Source organism: Haliotis cracherodii, unplaced genomic scaffold (genome assembly GCF_022045235.1).
Source record: "Haliotis cracherodii isolate W230 unplaced genomic scaffold, xgHalCrac1.p SCAF_18, whole genome shotgun sequence".
In the NCBI taxonomy this organism is placed as follows: Eukaryota; Metazoa; Mollusca; class Gastropoda; order Lepetellida; family Haliotidae; genus Haliotis; species Haliotis cracherodii.
In genome coordinates this window covers 19,844,081-19,861,401 of record NW_027266273.1, presented here as the reverse complement: position 1 = coordinate 19,861,401, position 17,321 = coordinate 19,844,081, and the positions used below count along the sequence as shown (strand labels likewise).

At 41.0% G+C, this 17,321-nt stretch overlaps 1 protein-coding gene across 1 annotated transcript; it reads right to left on the bottom strand.

Moving 5' to 3' along the window:
* Nucleotides 1-16: 16 nt before the first annotated feature.
* On the bottom strand, nucleotides 17-16,943 carry LOC139465376 (alkylglycerol monooxygenase-like). Its single transcript, XM_071247084.1, has 11 exons — nucleotides 16,744-16,943; nucleotides 14,376-14,503; nucleotides 14,100-14,251; nucleotides 12,855-12,958; nucleotides 11,488-11,583; nucleotides 10,337-10,469; nucleotides 7,491-7,570; nucleotides 6,003-6,137; nucleotides 4,449-4,565; nucleotides 3,125-3,207; nucleotides 17-1,678 (listed from the first exon to the last, which is right to left on the bottom strand). Exons 1-11 carry the CDS (start codon nucleotides 16,858-16,860, stop codon nucleotides 1,468-1,470), a joined length of 1,356 nt encoding a protein of 451 aa, XP_071103185.1. The 5' UTR covers nucleotides 16,861-16,943; the 3' UTR covers nucleotides 17-1,467.
* Between the last annotated feature and the right edge of the window lie 378 nt (nucleotides 16,944-17,321).

Genomic DNA, 17,321 nt, shown 5'->3' with positions numbered 1-17,321 from the left:
ATAACAATGAGGTAAAGTTACTGACAATAACAGTGCATTGAAAGACCAATGAGCATAAGCCATCATCATCATCATACATATATGACAAATTATTCTCCAGGCTGTTCAAGGTGCAAAAAAAACATTTAGTAATGTTCTGGAAACAGCCATAGCCTTCAACAATAAATTTGTTCAACTAAGGCAACAGCGCTAGCATTATTCTTGAATATATCCAGATAAAAAACACTCCTCAATTCACACCAATGTTGATGAGTATTTAGAACACTTTTTTTTCAGGCACAATTCACAAATATACCAACCCTATCTATGTTAATTACATGAACCAGCCAAAATTATGAATTTCACGAAAAAACACAATCTTAATACTAAAAATCACAACAACAAAACAATTTTTTTTTTTAAATACTGGTATCCAAATAGCAAAACCCCACAGAATCTTGTGCAGGTGTTGCTAAAATGTTTTTTTATGAATATTATGAATATATATCACGGAAATACACAAATTGTGCACCATTCCAAATACTGATTTTTTGTTTGTTGTTTTTGTTTGTGGTTTAACGCCGCACTCAGCAATATTTCGTCTATCTGATGGCGATCTGTAAATAATCAAGTCTGGACCAGACAATCCAGTGATTGACATCATGAGCACTGATCCATGCAAATTGGATAAAATGACATGCATCAACCAAATCAGCGAGCCTGACCACCCGATCCCGTTAGTCGCCATTTACGACAAGCATAGTCGCCTTTTATGGCAAGTGTGGGCTGCTGAAAACCTATTCTACCCCTGATCTTCATTGGTCTCCAAATAATGAGCATTATACATAAATAAATACACAATGCATAACATGTAAGATATCATAACAATCTGTCGAATGATCTCTCTTTGATTCAACAGCCAAACCTGTTACCTTGAAAGTTTGATTTTCAAGCAAAGCTTTCAATACCCAAAAGAGTCATTTTGGATGAATTATTATTCGTAATGTACCTAAATTATTGGTCAGAAAGTGCATGAAGAATGCTTAGTTTCAGAAAAATATATTTCAATCATATTCATATTTTATAAAGTCAATCAACAAATATTAAGTTAATCCCAAGAAGTAGTGGCATGAAATCATGTTGATGTTTTTGCTCATGTAAACAGCAGAAAAAACAGCCTGAATTGAAACATCCCTTGAAGTTAGATATGCCTAGAGTCTGCTGTGACTGAATAATTCAGTGCCAACCCCAATCTCTCCCCTACCCCAAACAAAAAACAACCCAAAATCCCCACAAAACCAAAACCAAACAGACAGTATCTAAGAAATTAGGATACGATGACATGCATCAACCAAGTCAGTAAACTTGACCACCAGATCCTGTTAGTCGCCTCTTACGACAAGCATGGGTTGCTGAAGACCAATTCATTTCCAGACATGTCCATAATAATGCTTGACCGTTTTTGACTGAAGAGTATCCACTGTAATTTTACTGATTTTTGTTCAAAACAGTGACTTGAGAATCAAATACTTTTTGATAGAGAATCAGCCAGAGTCCGAGAGATGCCACATGGAGGAGGCGGAGGAAGGGCATAACTGCTGGTCCAGTGGGTGGAGTGTAGAAGTCCAGCTTTACCAGGACGATGTCCCCCACAAGGAACATCACACAGCGGCACACCTCCATCACAATGCCCAAGTTACTGAAACACCAATCACATTTTAGCTCCTTTCTTTCTGTAGAAGGAGGTCAATCCTTATTGTCTTCAAGTCATGTCTGTATATTATAAACCTCCTATGTGCTTGTGTAACCCTGTGAGGTTTTTATCAAATGGTTAAATTTTCCCACAGATCACATTAGTTTAATCCCTTGTATTCCGGTTTTTAATGATTGTAAACCCTCCTATTAAGGCTGACAATGATTGATTGTAAACCCTCCTATTAAGACTGACAATGATTGATTGTAAACCCTCCTATCAAGGCTGACAATGATTGATTGTAAACCCTCCTATTAAGACTGACAATGATTGATTGTAAACCCTCCTATAAAGGCTGACAATGATTTATTGTAAACCCTCCTATCAAGGCTGATAATGATTTATTGTAAACCCTCCTATCAAGGCTGACAATGATTGACTGTAAACCCTCCTATCTAGGCTGACAATGAATGATTGTGACCCCTCCTATCAAGGCTGACAATGATTGATTGTAAATCCTGCTACAAGGGTTACAATCATTGTAAACCCTCCTTTTTATATACTATAAATTTGTACTTGGTGTTTCAAACGTCCAATGTTCTAAAATCGAAAACAAGAAATGGAAGTTTTCATTATGGATGAGAAGAATCGAACCTCTAACCTCACATATCGTGTTTAGTTTTGTAACCCATCAGGGCAGGTGATGAATAGTTATTCATTTTCACATGTCATGAATCCAGTTGGTCAATGCTGCACATTTTTCTTCTCTCACATGCTTTGATCAAATTCCTTTTATTGTTTATTGTCTTGTTTCACTATGAGGTATCTCAATGTTTTCTTACTTTTTCTTGCATTTAAACGGTTCAAAAGTTGGATAAAACACGATTCGGTTTTATTAAAAAATGTAAAAACCACACACACACACCAAAATTATCTATGTGATGAGTGGTTTTATAAGTTGGACAAACCACTTCTCCTTATCTAAGGCCCCCTTGGTATGTTCCCTCCTGTCAGGGTTTACAATCTCAAGTAATCCTGTGGTGGTTTCTCCACAAACGCTTTAACCACTAGACTACCCAACCACCCCATTGAGAGACTGATGCTGGGAGCCAGCCAGATCACTGAAATTGTGCAGCGCTTTAAGGGGAAAGCTCCAGTGGCGAGGGCTATTTTGCCTGTCATTTTTATAGTCTGTTTTACACTATTTCTGTTTTTCAAATTCAATTTTGGTCAAGCATTTGTGATTAATTATACCCTAAAGTAGTAAAATCTGCAAAGTTGCCGTGTTCAGTTTACTTGCTCTGTAAGGTGTGTATTACTAACTGCAGTGTCTAGAATCAGCTCCAGTTTTGCACAGAACTTGGTATTTAAGAGGCAAGTATTTCAAACATGAACCAGGAGACTGACAATTTCATCTGATGTTACAGGAAGTGCAATACATGGTTTCCTCACCTTCTGTCAAAGAGCCGTCCGTACGTTGTCAGTGAGTAGCCGAGGAACATGATGAACATCAACAGGTAGGACTGGCAGAACATCTGTAACACAACAACCCACCCTCGGAACATAGCACAAAGGTCAACACAATCTCTGCCGTGAGGGAATAATCTGTTGTGCCGTTTGTTTCATGTACAAGCTTATCTTTAAAACTAATGCACTATATTCTCAAATTACCATTGCTTTTGACCTACTTTAAAGTCATATAAAAGGGAAAGCACAGTTATGTTTTTCTAATCAGGATCTAAGATGCAACACTCTATAGAAGACATCATTCACATCTCCAGGGCTAGCATTTTGGTAAACCTACACTAACCCCAGTATCCATTTCCGTGGTTCTTGTGATCTCAAACTACCTGCCCTTGATTTTCATTAGCCAGTTAGATTTGCTACACTACTCAATCTAATTGACCAATCAGAATGCGAGTTACAAACCAGCCTCAACATTGGGTTGGCGACAACAATGCAGCCAGTGCCCTTTGATTGTGATAGCATTTGTGAGAACCTGAACATTGAAAGAAATATGTAAAAGATAGCTAAAAAAATATCATTATAATGGAGAGGATATATTCATGTCAACCTCCCATACTCGTTTCCTTTTTCCTCATCTTGACAATATATAGGTCGATAAAATGCTAATGAAAATAAAGGGCGGGTAATTTGAGATCACAAACAACGGACTATGGATCAAGGGGTTAGTGTAGGTCTACTGTAAAACAAGCCCTGGAGAATGTATAGAAGATGACATGTCAGAATTATGCAAGGTGCCCAAACAATTTTTTTATCCACAAGACTGTACTAATCCTTCGCCCCCAGTTAAAGCATATTTTGCAAACTTTACTAGTTCAACAGAAAATTGCAGGGAGTCATCATTCACAATGTGTCAATGCACGATAGGCCTACCAACATCAGTTCTCAAAAAGAACATTTTTATACAAAAAAATTCACTTTACCGCCTATCATGAAACATGATGAATTTATTTTCATAATACTTATAGAATCAGCCAAAACTGGCAAGTCACGAGGGTTTGCATCAACACCTCTTTGTGAGCCAACACATGGAATATGAAACATTTCATGCAAAAACGGTGCAGATATGGTATCGCACATCATGACATCCCAAGGAAATGATCCACATAATCGTTTCAGGCTAGGCACAGGCTACAGGTATTACTCAGTTGAATGATCTAAGATGTAATTAGTAAACTGTATATTGTAATACCAAAGAAAATGCATCATATAGCTACATAGAAGACTAAAATGATTTGCCATTCAGTCTTACCTGTTTATTGTCAAAGAGAAGTTGATATCCCAGAAAGGTGAGGAAGAAGTGTACAACGACATAGACTTTGAGCCACAGCGGGACTTGGGGGTTGTACTGCTTCTCTGGGGCATGAACCTGTAACATGGAGACACATTGTGAGCCACAGCTGGACTGGGGGGTGACTGCTTCTCTGGGGCATGAACCTGTAACATGGAGACACATTGTGAGTTAGTTACAGCTGGACTGGAGGTTGCACTGCTTCTCTGGGGCATGAACCTGTAACATGGAGACACATTGTGAGTTAGTTACAGCTGGACTTGGGGGGTGTACTGCTTCTCTGGGGCATGTACTGCTTCTCTGGGGCATGAACCTGTAACATGGAGACACATTGTGAGTTAGTTACAGCTGGACTTGGGGGGCGTACTGCTTCTCTGGGGCATGAACCTGTAACATGGAGACACATTGTGAGTTAGTTACAGCTGGACTGGAGGTTGTACTGCATCTCTGGGGCGTGAACCTGTAACATGGAGACACATTGTGAGTTAGTTACAGCTGGACTTGGGGGGCGTACTGCTTCTCTGGGGCATGAACCTGTAACATGGAGACACATTGTGAGTTAGTTACAGCTGGACTGGAGGTTGTACTGCATCTCTGGGGCATGAACCTGTAACATGGAGACACATTGTGAGTTAGTTACAGCTGGACTGGAGGTTGTACTGCTTCTCTGGGGCATGAACCTGTAACATGGAGACACATTGTGAGTTAGTTACAGCTGGACTGGGGGGTGACTGCTTCTCTGGGGCATGAACCTGTAACATGGAGACACATTGTGAGTTAGTTACAGCTGGACTTGGGGGGCGTACTGCTTCTCTGGGGCATGAACCTGTAACATGGAGACACATTGTGAGTTAGTTACAGCTGGACTGGAGGTTGTACTGCTTCTCTGGGGCATGAACCTGTAACATGGAGACACATTGTGAGTTAGTTACAGCTGGACTGGAGGTTGTACTGCTTCTCTGGGGCATGAACCTGTAACATGGAGACACATTGTGAGTTAGTTACAGCTGGACTTGGGGGGCGTACTGCTTCTCTGGGGCATGAACCTGTAACATGGAGACACATTGTGAGTTAGTTACAGCTGGACTTGGGGGGCATACTGCTTCTCTGGGGCATGAACCTGTAACATGGAGACACATTGTGAGTTAGTTACAGCTGGACTGGAGGTTGTACTGCATCTCTGGGGCATGAACCTGTAACATGGAGACACATTGTGAGTTAGTTACAGCTGGACTGGAGGTTGTACTGCTTCTCTGGGGCATGAACCTGTAACATGGAGACACATTGTGAGCCACAGCTGGACTGGGGGTTGTACTGCTTCTCTGGGGCATGAACCTGTAACATGGAGACACATTGTGAGCCACAGCTGGACTGGGGGTTGTGTGTGTGTGTGTGTGTGTGTGTGTGTGTTGCGTTTGTGTCTCTGTAACACTCTGTGTGTGTGTATGAGGTATGTACTGCTTCTCTGGGGCATGAACCTGTAACAGTCAGTAGTAGTAGCACTATTACACTTACGTCAGGAATGTCGCTCAGTTCTCCAGTTCTTGGCTTTCCAGGTGCCCATCCGGGGCCAAAGAACAAAGTGCACAGTTTGTTAGCTGGACCTTTCATTTCATTGAACCTCTCTATCATGTACTTCAGGAATCCGAACTGGAAAGTAGGCAGAAACATCTCAGCCATGTTTACCATGACATCTGATACAGTGACAGAATAATGACCGCGTTAGCAACATATTCATTAAAAGTCAGTGCCCTAAACACGTCAACACCTATCCTTGACAGTTTAAGTAGTTGATCCCGCTACTGTCTTTAGTCAGACATTTGAAATTATGACTGCATTCTGACTAAGAATATATCAGGAATACGGGTAACTAATCCCATATCAGATTTGTAATGTTTTCTGCAATATATGAAGACAGTACATTTAAGTTGAACATAGGAGTAGAGATGTAGGAAAGGGTCATGATGGCTGGGTCACTGACAGACTGCATGAGACAGAGGGGAGACACCCTGGTCATGTAAGGTTGGTTGGTTGGTCTGTTGTTTAACGCCGCACTCGGCAATATTCCAGCTATATGACAGCGGTCTGTAAATAATCGAGTCTGGACCAGACAATCCAGTGATTGACATCATGAGCATCGATCCATGCAATTGGGATCGATGACATGCATCAACCAAGTCAGTGAGCCTGACCACCCGATCCCGATAGTCGCCTTTCACGACATGCATAGTCACCTTTTACGGCAAGCATGGGTTGCTGAAGACCTATTCTTCCCCGGAATCTTCATGGGTCTAGTCATGTAAGGGGGAAGCTTCACAAAACTAGGATCATAACAAAATGAAGGGCAACGGTAAGATTCATAGTACACCCTTGGTTTAAGTTTGTTTTATACCTTCAAATTCTTTTACTGATCTTACATGCTCACATTGCTAGAATTCATATTTGGAGTGACAGAGGGTCTGGGCCAAGCAAACCAATGGTTGACAGCATGAACAACAATCCATGATGTCAGGGCAAGATGACACACAATCACCTAGGTCACACTACCCATGAAGATCCGGGATAGAATAGGTCTTGAGCAACCCATACATGCTGTAAAAGGTGACTATGCTTGTCTTAAGAGGTGACTAACGGGATTGGGTGGTCAGGGTCGCTGACTTGGTTGAAGCATGTCATTTATCCCCATTGCGTGGTTCAATGCTCATGATATCAATCACTGGATTGTCTGGTCCAGACTCGATTATTTACAGACTGCCGTCATATAACTGGAATATTGCTAGGTGTGGCCTAAAACAACAAACCAACCAACCAACCAACATAGGTTACAAATGGCAACTACCTAATTGTCAATCACTTAGTGTTCACAAGCATGTGGTGCTGTGGACCTGTTCTCAGAATTCCCACTGAGTTCCAGTACATCCATGCTACGCAGTCTGCAGATACATGCAGGCAGAAAGGTAAAGTTTTCCCCTTTATTCACAAAAACTGCAGTGATGCACGCACCTGAACCCAGAACTGGTCAAATGTGTTGAGTGGATGGGTCAGGCCATACACAACCTCTTCCGCCTCAGGTTCAAAGGTGCCTTGAAATGAGCAAAATTTAAGCTGTTTATAAATGATTAACACAAAATATTACCTGTATTGAACATACACAGATGTAGGAGCCATCAATCGCCCAACACAAAACCATACAATAGGACCACCTCCCTGGTCTAGTGGATAGAGTGTCTGCCTTGAGAGCAGAACGCCAGTTTTTCAATCTCCAGCAGTGTCAAACCATAGGATGTAAAATGATTGTACTTGTTGTTACCCTGCTTGGCACTCTGCATTTAAGGGCAAGTAAAGTCAGCATAGCAACTTTGCAGATTCTAATACATTGTACTTTAGGGCATACTTAATCACTATGCTTGACCAAGAATATATTTGAAAACGGAAATAACTTAAAGTAGATGACAAAAAACGCCAGGTGAAATGGTCCCCAACACAAAATATTCTGCCACTGAGTGAAATCTACTTACTGGAATTAAAATAGGTTTTCAGTTTCAACGATCATGATGATCGGGCCGACGCCCAGTCTGCCTGCTTCTGCCTCGGATTTTTTAATACATTATGTCTATTTTCTGTCTGCTCATCCATTTGATTTCCATGCCCAAAATTATGTCACCTTAGTAACAACACTGAAGATGCCTTCAATTGTTTACTCATGGGATTAATCCCAGACAGGGATATATACAATGGCTAAAGATCACAAGATAGATAAACGCGACAAAAGTATAAAATGAAAAGAGTCACCGCCATTTTGGTAGCTTTAGGCCACGCCCCCAAATAGGTTTGTTTTGGAAGTTTATTACAGAGCGTGCAATTTCAGCACTTTCACAAGGACATTTCAATACTTTCCAAGGATATTTTACATTTTTTTTCTCTCGGAAATTGATGAAGGGTCACCTTTGTCACCTACAAAATAGCCCGTTCCAGATGATGAGAGTCGGTACACAGCTCCTCCTGCCTTAGTCACCTACCAAACAGCCTGTTCCAGATGAAGAGAGTCTGTACACAGCTCCTCCTGCCTTACTCACCTACCAAACAGCCTGTCCCAGATGATGAGAGTCTGTACACAGCTCCTCCTGTCTTAGTCACCTACCAAACAGCCTGTCCCAGATGATGAGAGTCGGTACACAGCTCCTCCTGCCTTAGTCACCTACCAAACAGCCTGTCCCAGATGATGAGAGTCTGTACACAGCTCCTCCTGTCTTTGTCACCTACCAAACAGCCTGTCCCAGATGATGAGAGTCTGTACACAGCTCCTCCTGCCTTAGTCACCTACCAAACAGCCTGTCCCAGATGATGAGAGTCTGTACACAGCTCCTCCTGTCTTAGTCACCTACCAAACAGCCTGTCCCAGATGATGAGAGTCTGTACACAGCTCCTCCTGCCTTAGTCACCTACCAAACAGCCTGTCCCAGATGATGAGAGTCTGTATACAGCTCCTCCTGTCTTAGTCACATACCAAACAGCCTGTCCCAGATGATGAGAGTCGGTACACAGCTCCTCCTGCCTTAGTCACCTACCAAACAGCCTGTCCCAGATGATGAGAGTCTGTACACAGCTCCTCCTGTCTTTGTCACCTACCAAACAGCCTGTCCCAGATGATGAGAGTCTGTACACAGCTCCTCCTGCCTAAGTCACCTACCAAACAGCCTGTCCCAGATGATGAGAGTCTGTACACAGCTCCTCCTGTCTTAGTCACCTACCAAACAGCCTGTCCCAGATGATGAGAGTCTGTACACAGCTCCTCCTGCCTTAGTCACCTACCAAATAGCCTGTCCCAGATGATGAGAGTCTGTACACAGCTCCTCCTGTCTTAGTCACATACCAAACAGCCTGTCCCAGATGATGAGAGTCTGTACACAGATTCTCCTGCCTTAGTCACCTACCAAACAGCCTGTCCCAGATGATGAGAGTCTGTACACAGATCCTCCTGTCTAAGTCACCTACCAAACAGCCTGTCCCAGATGATGAGAGTCTGTACACAGCTCCTCCTGCCTTAGTCACCTACCAAACAGCCTGTCCCAGATGATAAGAGTCTGTACACAGCTCCTCCTGCCTTAGTCACCTACCAAACAGCCTGTCCCAGATGAAGAGAGTCTGTACACAGATTCTCCTGCCTTAGTCACCTACCAAACAGCCTGTCCCAGATGATGAGAGTCTGTACACAGCTCCTCCTGCCTTAGTCACCTACCAAACAGCCTGTCCCAGATGATGAGAGTCTGTACACGGCTCCTCCTGCCTTAGTCACCTACCAAACAGCCTGTCCCAGATGATGAGAGTCTGTACACAGCTCCTCCTGCCTTAGTCACCTACCAAACAGCCTGTCCCAGATGATGAGAGTCTGTACACAGCTCCTCCTGCCATAGCCACCTACCAAACAGCCTGTCCCAGATGATGAGAGTCTGTACACAGCTCCTCCTGCCTTAGTCACCTACCAAATAGCCTGTCCCAGATGATGAGAGTCTGTACACAGCTCCTCCTGCCTTAGTCACCTACCAAACAGCCTGTCCCAGATGATGAGAGTCTGTATACAGCTCCTCCTGTCTTTGTCACCTACCAAACAGCCTGTCCCAGATGATGAGAGTCTGTATACAGCTCCTCCTGTCTTTGTCACCTACCAAACAGCCTGTCCCAGATGATGAGAGTCTGTATACAGCTCCTCCTGTCTTTGTCACCTACCAAACAGCCTGTCCCAGATGATGAGAGTCTGTATACAGCTCCTCCTGTCTTTGTCACCTACCAAACAGCCTGTCCCAGATGATGAGAGTCTGTATACAGCTCCTCCTGTCTTTGTCACCTACCAAACAGCCTGTCCCAGATGATGAGAGTCCCTGCGTAGTTCTTGTCTATACAGTATCTGTTCCTCCCATGATGTACTCGGTGGTGGCTTGGAGTGTTGAGGACGTACTCCAGTGGGCCTAGCGATCTCACATACTGGAACAAACATTACTCAGTGTACAGTGGAATCCACCAGTGGATGGGATATCAATAATTTTAGCTGATCAGTGAATTTGCAAGACAAATGGCAAGCGCTCATTCCCATGGTTTATCTGCTTTTGATAGGACATTCTTATTCAAATATTATCACCAAATGTGGAAAATTTCTCTGGACATTTTGGATGACAATCAGACAACATGGTCAATGAAACCCAGTAAGATACATGACTCAGATGAGATACATGAATAATGATGTAACACATAATATATGCACATTAATTTAAAGTTTGTCTGCTTGTTTATTTGTTTCTTTATTTGTTGTCTAACACTGCTCTCAGCAATAATCCAGCTATATGATGGCAGTCTGTGAATAATCATGTGATTTACATCATGAGCATTGATTTATGCAGTTGGGATACGATAACATGCATCAACCAAGTCAGCGAGCCTGACCACTCAATCCCATTTGTTGCGTTCTTACGACAAGCTTGGGTTGCTGAAGACCAATTCTAACATGGAAAAGTCTACTCAAAGATGCCCACTTTGAGATAAGCATGATCAGTAAATATGCACAATGAGTAAGTGTAGACATGTGTACATGAGCAATAATTGACCTATGTTTGGCTATACAAATATGTATTGTGTGCATTCTGAACCTGAGGTAGTGAAACCACCTTCTCCACCCCAAATCATTGCCCTAACATCCTGTCACCATGGTTACCCTCCCATGTACCCCCTTGACTGACCATGCTGTGACCATGGTCATGTGACTGACCTCTAACATCCTGTCACCATAGTTACCCACCCATGTACCTCCTTGACTGACCATGCTTTGACCATGGTGATCTGACTGACCTCTTACATCCTGTCACCATGGTTACCCACTCATGTACCTCCTTGACTGACCATGCTGTGACCATGGTGATCTGACTGACCTCTAACATCCTATCACCATGGTTACCCAACCATGTACCTCCTTGATTGATCACGCCATGACCATGGTGATCTGACTGACCTCTGTATGGATCCAGAACTGGTACAGGATGTTGAGCTCATGGTGCAAAATGAAGATAGAAGGTGGGATGAACGGCGCCATCGGGAGGTAGAACACCTGAGGACAATGTCAAGTATGTTTGCATGAAAATAACAAACAAGGAAGAAACACACATGTGGTGAGATGAAATGGGGTTTAACATTGCCTCCAAAATTATTGCGTGTGTGGGTGCGTGCGCGCGTGCGTGCGTGTATGGCTGCTTGTACTAGTCCAGACTAATGCTGATTTTATAGTGCTAGCCCACTGAGATTCCATGAGGCAGTTCAACATGGATACTAAGGGTGTGTGGTATTACCAGTATATCAGTATATTGAGGTTTATTCTTTCCACGATACATATCACAATATCTTTTTTTCATGCCTGATATATCCCAGGAGCAAGCATCCAGGGCCCCAAGATGGCTGCATATTTATTGAATGAGTAAACATTATGTCGTACCAGCATCTTGTTTTGTTCCCCTTATGAACTTAATGTATCACATTGCTTCAGAATTGAAAGTTTAGAATCATACAATATCATGATACGTATCGTAATACAGCAGGGGTAGAAACTAAAATATTTAGTCCACTAGTCCTTATAATGATAACATATAGCAAAACCCTAAAAAATGGCAAATGTCTACTTGTCCTTATGATACCTTAACTATTGGGCAGTTTGGCAAGGACTACAGGACTAGTGCCAATTTCTAACACTGTACAGCCTTGGGTATTGCAATGTATTGTGATACACTTTTAACCTCCAATAGTGAGTGAGTGAGTGATTTGGGTTTAACGCTGCTTTATCACAGCGTGTCAGCTTAATGTGGGAGGAAAGCCCGGAGTAATGCAGGTCTCAGACGTTTACCACTTTGGTGAAACCCGCGAGCACGGGTTATAGCTGACAAACCTAGAAACATAATTGGGGCGAACCGGGATTCGAACCCACAAACACAGGTTTCTGGCGTGCCCAAGGGATGCAACTCTGTACAGCAAATTGCGGCGCCTTAGACGACTGGGCCACCCGTGCCCACTTAACCGCCAATAACCATCCCTAATGAATACCCCACTCAGACACAGAACACTGACTGAACCTAGCTGTCATAGTTTTAGCCCCTTAGTGCCAAGCGCCAGATAGAGTAAGTAGAAGAGCCATCTTATAACATATTTTGGTATGATGCAGCAGAGGAGAGAACCCGAGACCTTTCGCTCTCTGGGTGGACGCTCTACCACTGGACCACAGAGGCGGCACACACACACACACACACACATACACAATGGCAACATACCCATGTGTACACTGAAGTTTGGTGTACCTGATGGTTGCCTCTGTAATGATAAAGTAGCTCTCACCCATGATGTGTATCCCTGTAAGACTGACTGTCTCAAAGCTGTTGTCAAATTGTAGTATTCGGAGCTGTGATGGACCTGGTGAGCTGCCCACATAAAATTCACCTCTGAAACACAATGACTTCTTTACAATGGGTATGTTCAGAATTCAACAAATATGCCATGTATACTGCAAAGACAAATATGAATACAAACTTGACATGCTTAACTCTTCACAATAATCAGTAACTAATGATTTGAAGTTCATAGCAGGCATTGAAACAAATAGGAATAAATGTGTAAGTGTATTACAGGTACTGAATGTATTGATACACTACTCCACTTCAGATAGGGATATTTGTGTCTTTCCATGATACACACAACTGATTCTCATAATATATCATATTTATATTTATATAGAATGACATATCTGATTATCCTACCTATTATCCTTCGCATTCTGGAAGTTAGTGAGTAAGTAAGAAAAACATACAACTTTATGGATTACAACATCTGGTTTATTGCCTATAGTTTTGATGGAGATTCTTACAGCATTATCAAGCTAGAGTGACAACAACCAAAGAGTGATAGGTATGTATGCATGGTATGTTGTGACAAGCATCAGATTAAGATTGACAACAAGGAGCATACAGATAACTGGATGAAGCCAAAAGAACAAGTTTTTTATGCACCCCCGCTACCTCCATCCACCCCTCCGATAAATTAAAATAATTATGTTTAAAAACATTACTTGTAAAAATGGAACTGTGTTATATATTCATGGCCCACCCCTTGATCTTACACAAATGACCAGGCCCTAAGCGTGTCGTCAACAACAAGAATACTTTTGACCCATCTACAAACTCTCTGAATGTCACTTCACCTTGAGCAAGATAATCATGAAAACAAGCAGCTGTAACTTTGCCCTTTTCCCAGGTTTATCTTGTGAAAGATAGTATTCAAAAAGCAACAGTTAGCATGTTCATTTGCTCATTGTCTTCAAGTGTTTGTCAAGTTTACTTGTGTAAAAGTACAATTATCACATCTTTGTTTAATGAACAAAACATTTTGGTTAAAAACATATTATTTCTAAGTTAGGCAGCAAGAACTTATCTTAACCATGACATGCCAAAAATACAAGTATTTTTCAACCCAGTCATATAAGTTAAATAAAATAGTGAAATAAACATGTAAATGATCTGTTAAACATGCAAGAACCGGTATATTACAGGTAATGGAACAAATACTTGGTATATTGAAGATGGATACCATGTGCAAGACGATGGAACCAGTAGTAGCCTAGGTCCATGCCCAGGAAGCACAACCACCAGGTGTACGGGGAGTCCCAGGGCAGCACATGCAGCGGGAAGTTTTCATGCACCCATATGTATGCTGCAATATGAAGGGATCTGAACAAAAGTCTGAAAATAAATAACCACAGAGTTAGTTGGATACACACTGTTTCCATGTGATGCTAGAAATGTCTCATTAAATTAATTGATGTGTCAAACTGTTTCGCCATAGTTATTATGAACAAATACTCACAATGGAAGTCTGGAAAACATTCCTGCTCCGACTGAAGTGAGTTCATCATTGAGACTTCTTTTTCCGTCTCCTCGAAGAAGCATTACAATGAACTCAATTGCTATAAAGCCAAGGAAGAAAGGGGCTGACTGCAAGTAGATAATGATAAATTCTTTTCAAAAACAGAGCCAACATGCATTTCAAATGGTTTATAAAAACAATGAATACAATCAAACACTGAGTCCCAGAAAATGAGAAAGCTGAAGTATTGGACTGATAATTACAAAGTATGTACAATCATCAGGGCTGGAAACATTTCTTCAAACCAATTTGTCCTGCAGGGCAAGCAGATATAATTTTGTAATTTTGCACTCATCCTGCAATAATTTCACTTGCCATATTAAATTTTATGTAGTCTTATGTTCTCAGTTATTATTAGTTTCTATCATTTCGGTAACCTTTGAGTTGAAGATATGTATGAGAGACCTTTCAAAAAACTTTACAGTCACTGCTATCTACATTCATCTCTGCCCATTCAAAGTCACTCAGCCATGAACATTTCGTTTTTGTTTTTTTTACAGTCTGACATACTGTTTGTAAAAAAATAAATTCAATTTTTGGCCTGTTTGGTAATCAAGTCATGTTTTTTCTCGTCAACCCCACCATTCCCGATTAAAATCAGCCATTTCCCTAAAAACATCATTCACTTTCTGACGTGCCCAAGGGACGCAACTCGACACAACTCAGACACCTGTGCCCCCCAAATATTTATGAAATATCACAGACAATAAGATAATAATAAACGTGTCACACATTTCATATATGTCACAATCTGTACATCAAGAATAGATAAAAGATCTTAACAGATAAACAATCGGTCATGTAAAGAATTTCATACTTTTAAAAAGTAGTCAGATATGTCACAAACACTTTAATTTACAGTGTCAAGTCATCTGAAGAATTTGCTGTTCAGGATATGCAGTCCAGTCCAGTTTTTGCAGTCACCATAGATCCTGAGTCATATAAATAATTTCTATTGAGTAAATTGATTAATTAGCCCACATCTTATGCATTTACTTAATAATCAGATCAACACATAACCCACACATAATTTATAAATATGAAAGTGAACATCTATTTTGTCTTATATCTTTTTCATTTAATAAAACAGCCTTTAACATGCAAATCATAGCTTCTTTTGAGCAGCACCATCAGAGATCTATTTTAGACTTCATTTCAGTTGTCCCTGTGACTTGGACCATTTAAATTTGAACAGATGGACAATAATTCACTGAGATGGACTGAGATTCCCATCCTTGTACAGACCCCAGGGGGCAAATATCTCTTCCTGTGAACTGGCAGATCTCTTCCTTATGTATTGTTGCAGCTTGTTATCTTGCTGTAGTTGTTATGTATTGACAGTGGGTTTGATATATATATCTTATGTATCCTTCGGTACACTTGGTCCTCACCCCATGTTTATACCCATCACTCTTACCCTCAAATCAAATGAGTGCGATCAATTAACACAGTATGAATTACAAAAGCTGGCTTGGTAAAGACAACATACACAGGTTTCACTACTGATCAGACATTATTGATCCTATTTTGCATTAATGGAACTAAGCATGGTTTTTAATTATAGTTTTTCACGTGGCCAATTTGACTTTTGATGTGGCCATTTTAAATAGGGTTTGTGGCCGTTTTGACTTTTTACTTGTTGGTGTGGCCCTAAGTTTCACTTGGGTGTCTGAGGCCCTTTTGACCTGTTCGCTATCATGACAAATAGAACAAACACCATGTTATGAGGTCTAGCTATATATCCCTTAAACATGCCATAAGATTCCTATAAATTATATTGGTATAATCCATAATATATCTCTGTAATGTAGTTTGTTGATAGTTTAAAGAGGGACTAGAGAGACCTGCTAGGGCTGTTACTTTACCACTCGACTAGAGTTGACACGAAATGGCCATCCGGCTGTAGTTTATATACATCTGCAAACTTGTACATGTAAGCATGGAGAAAACGTATAGACATGCCACAAGAAAAACAGTTTTACTTTTGCTGTCATAGGAAATGAAGCTACCGTATTTGACGTAATAAGCGCCCCGCTCTAATAAGCGCCCACGGTGACATATTGGCTAGTGAACAATCCCAAATTAGCCCCCCTTCCGATTGATCAAAGACATTATGGACAATTAAATTATGGAAAAATGTATCTGTCGTACATAAATATTTCAGCATAAATAACGATATTTATCTTTCAACTAAGTTTTATTCACCAAAATAATATTCTAATAAGAGCCCCCTATTTTTAATTTTGAGAGCGCCTGGGCGCTTATTACGTCGAATACGGCACTTTGACCCGTACCTTGGTATACTTACTTCTTTAATGTATTGAGGTACATCTTCAGCTTTCTCAAACGACGTTTCATTTGGTGTCACGAAATAAAACATTCGCCTCAAGTGAGTGGTCAGCGGGGCTTTCATCATCGAATCCATCGTTATGTTTTACTGGAACTGGTGCCTAGGTTCTAAATAAAAAAAAATCACTCATCAACCTAACTTCGTAACTGGCTGATAACAACAACCTGCAGACGACGCGAACGGTGTTTAGTATATTTGATACCCGGATAAAAAACTTGTACCATAGTTAACAACTCTTTGTAAACGCCTGGTGAAGCATATTAAGGAATATTTGTGCTGGATTATTAAATCATTTCTATGTCTACTCACAATCGTGCCTTCTTCTATCATAATATATTATTATTATTTTTCCGTGCTTTAAAGTAAGTTTCCGCCATCCTGAGAATATAATTATATAGGGAATATTTTTAAATAACACCGGACCAAAGTTCATATGCCACTTACAACCATGACAATAAGCAATAATTGTCATTAAAAAAATTCAAACACTACTTAGAAAAGTTTATTATTTGCATCACGACCAATTCAAATATTTT

Excerpts from the sequence above, each read along its gene's own strand:
- LOC139465376 (XM_071247084.1), bottom strand. The coding sequence starts at position 16,860 with ATGGATTCGATGATGAAAGCCCCGCTGACCACTCACTTGAGGCGAATG. Across the intron at positions 14,504-16,743 it reads TACCTCAATACATTAAAGAA|TCAGCCCCTTTCTTCCTTGG; the intron begins GTAAGTATACCA and ends ATCTACTTGCAG. Across the intron at positions 3,208-4,448 it reads TTCTCTTTGACAATAAACAG|ATGTTCTGCCAGTCCTACCT; the intron begins GTAAGACTGAAT and ends GTTGTGTTACAG.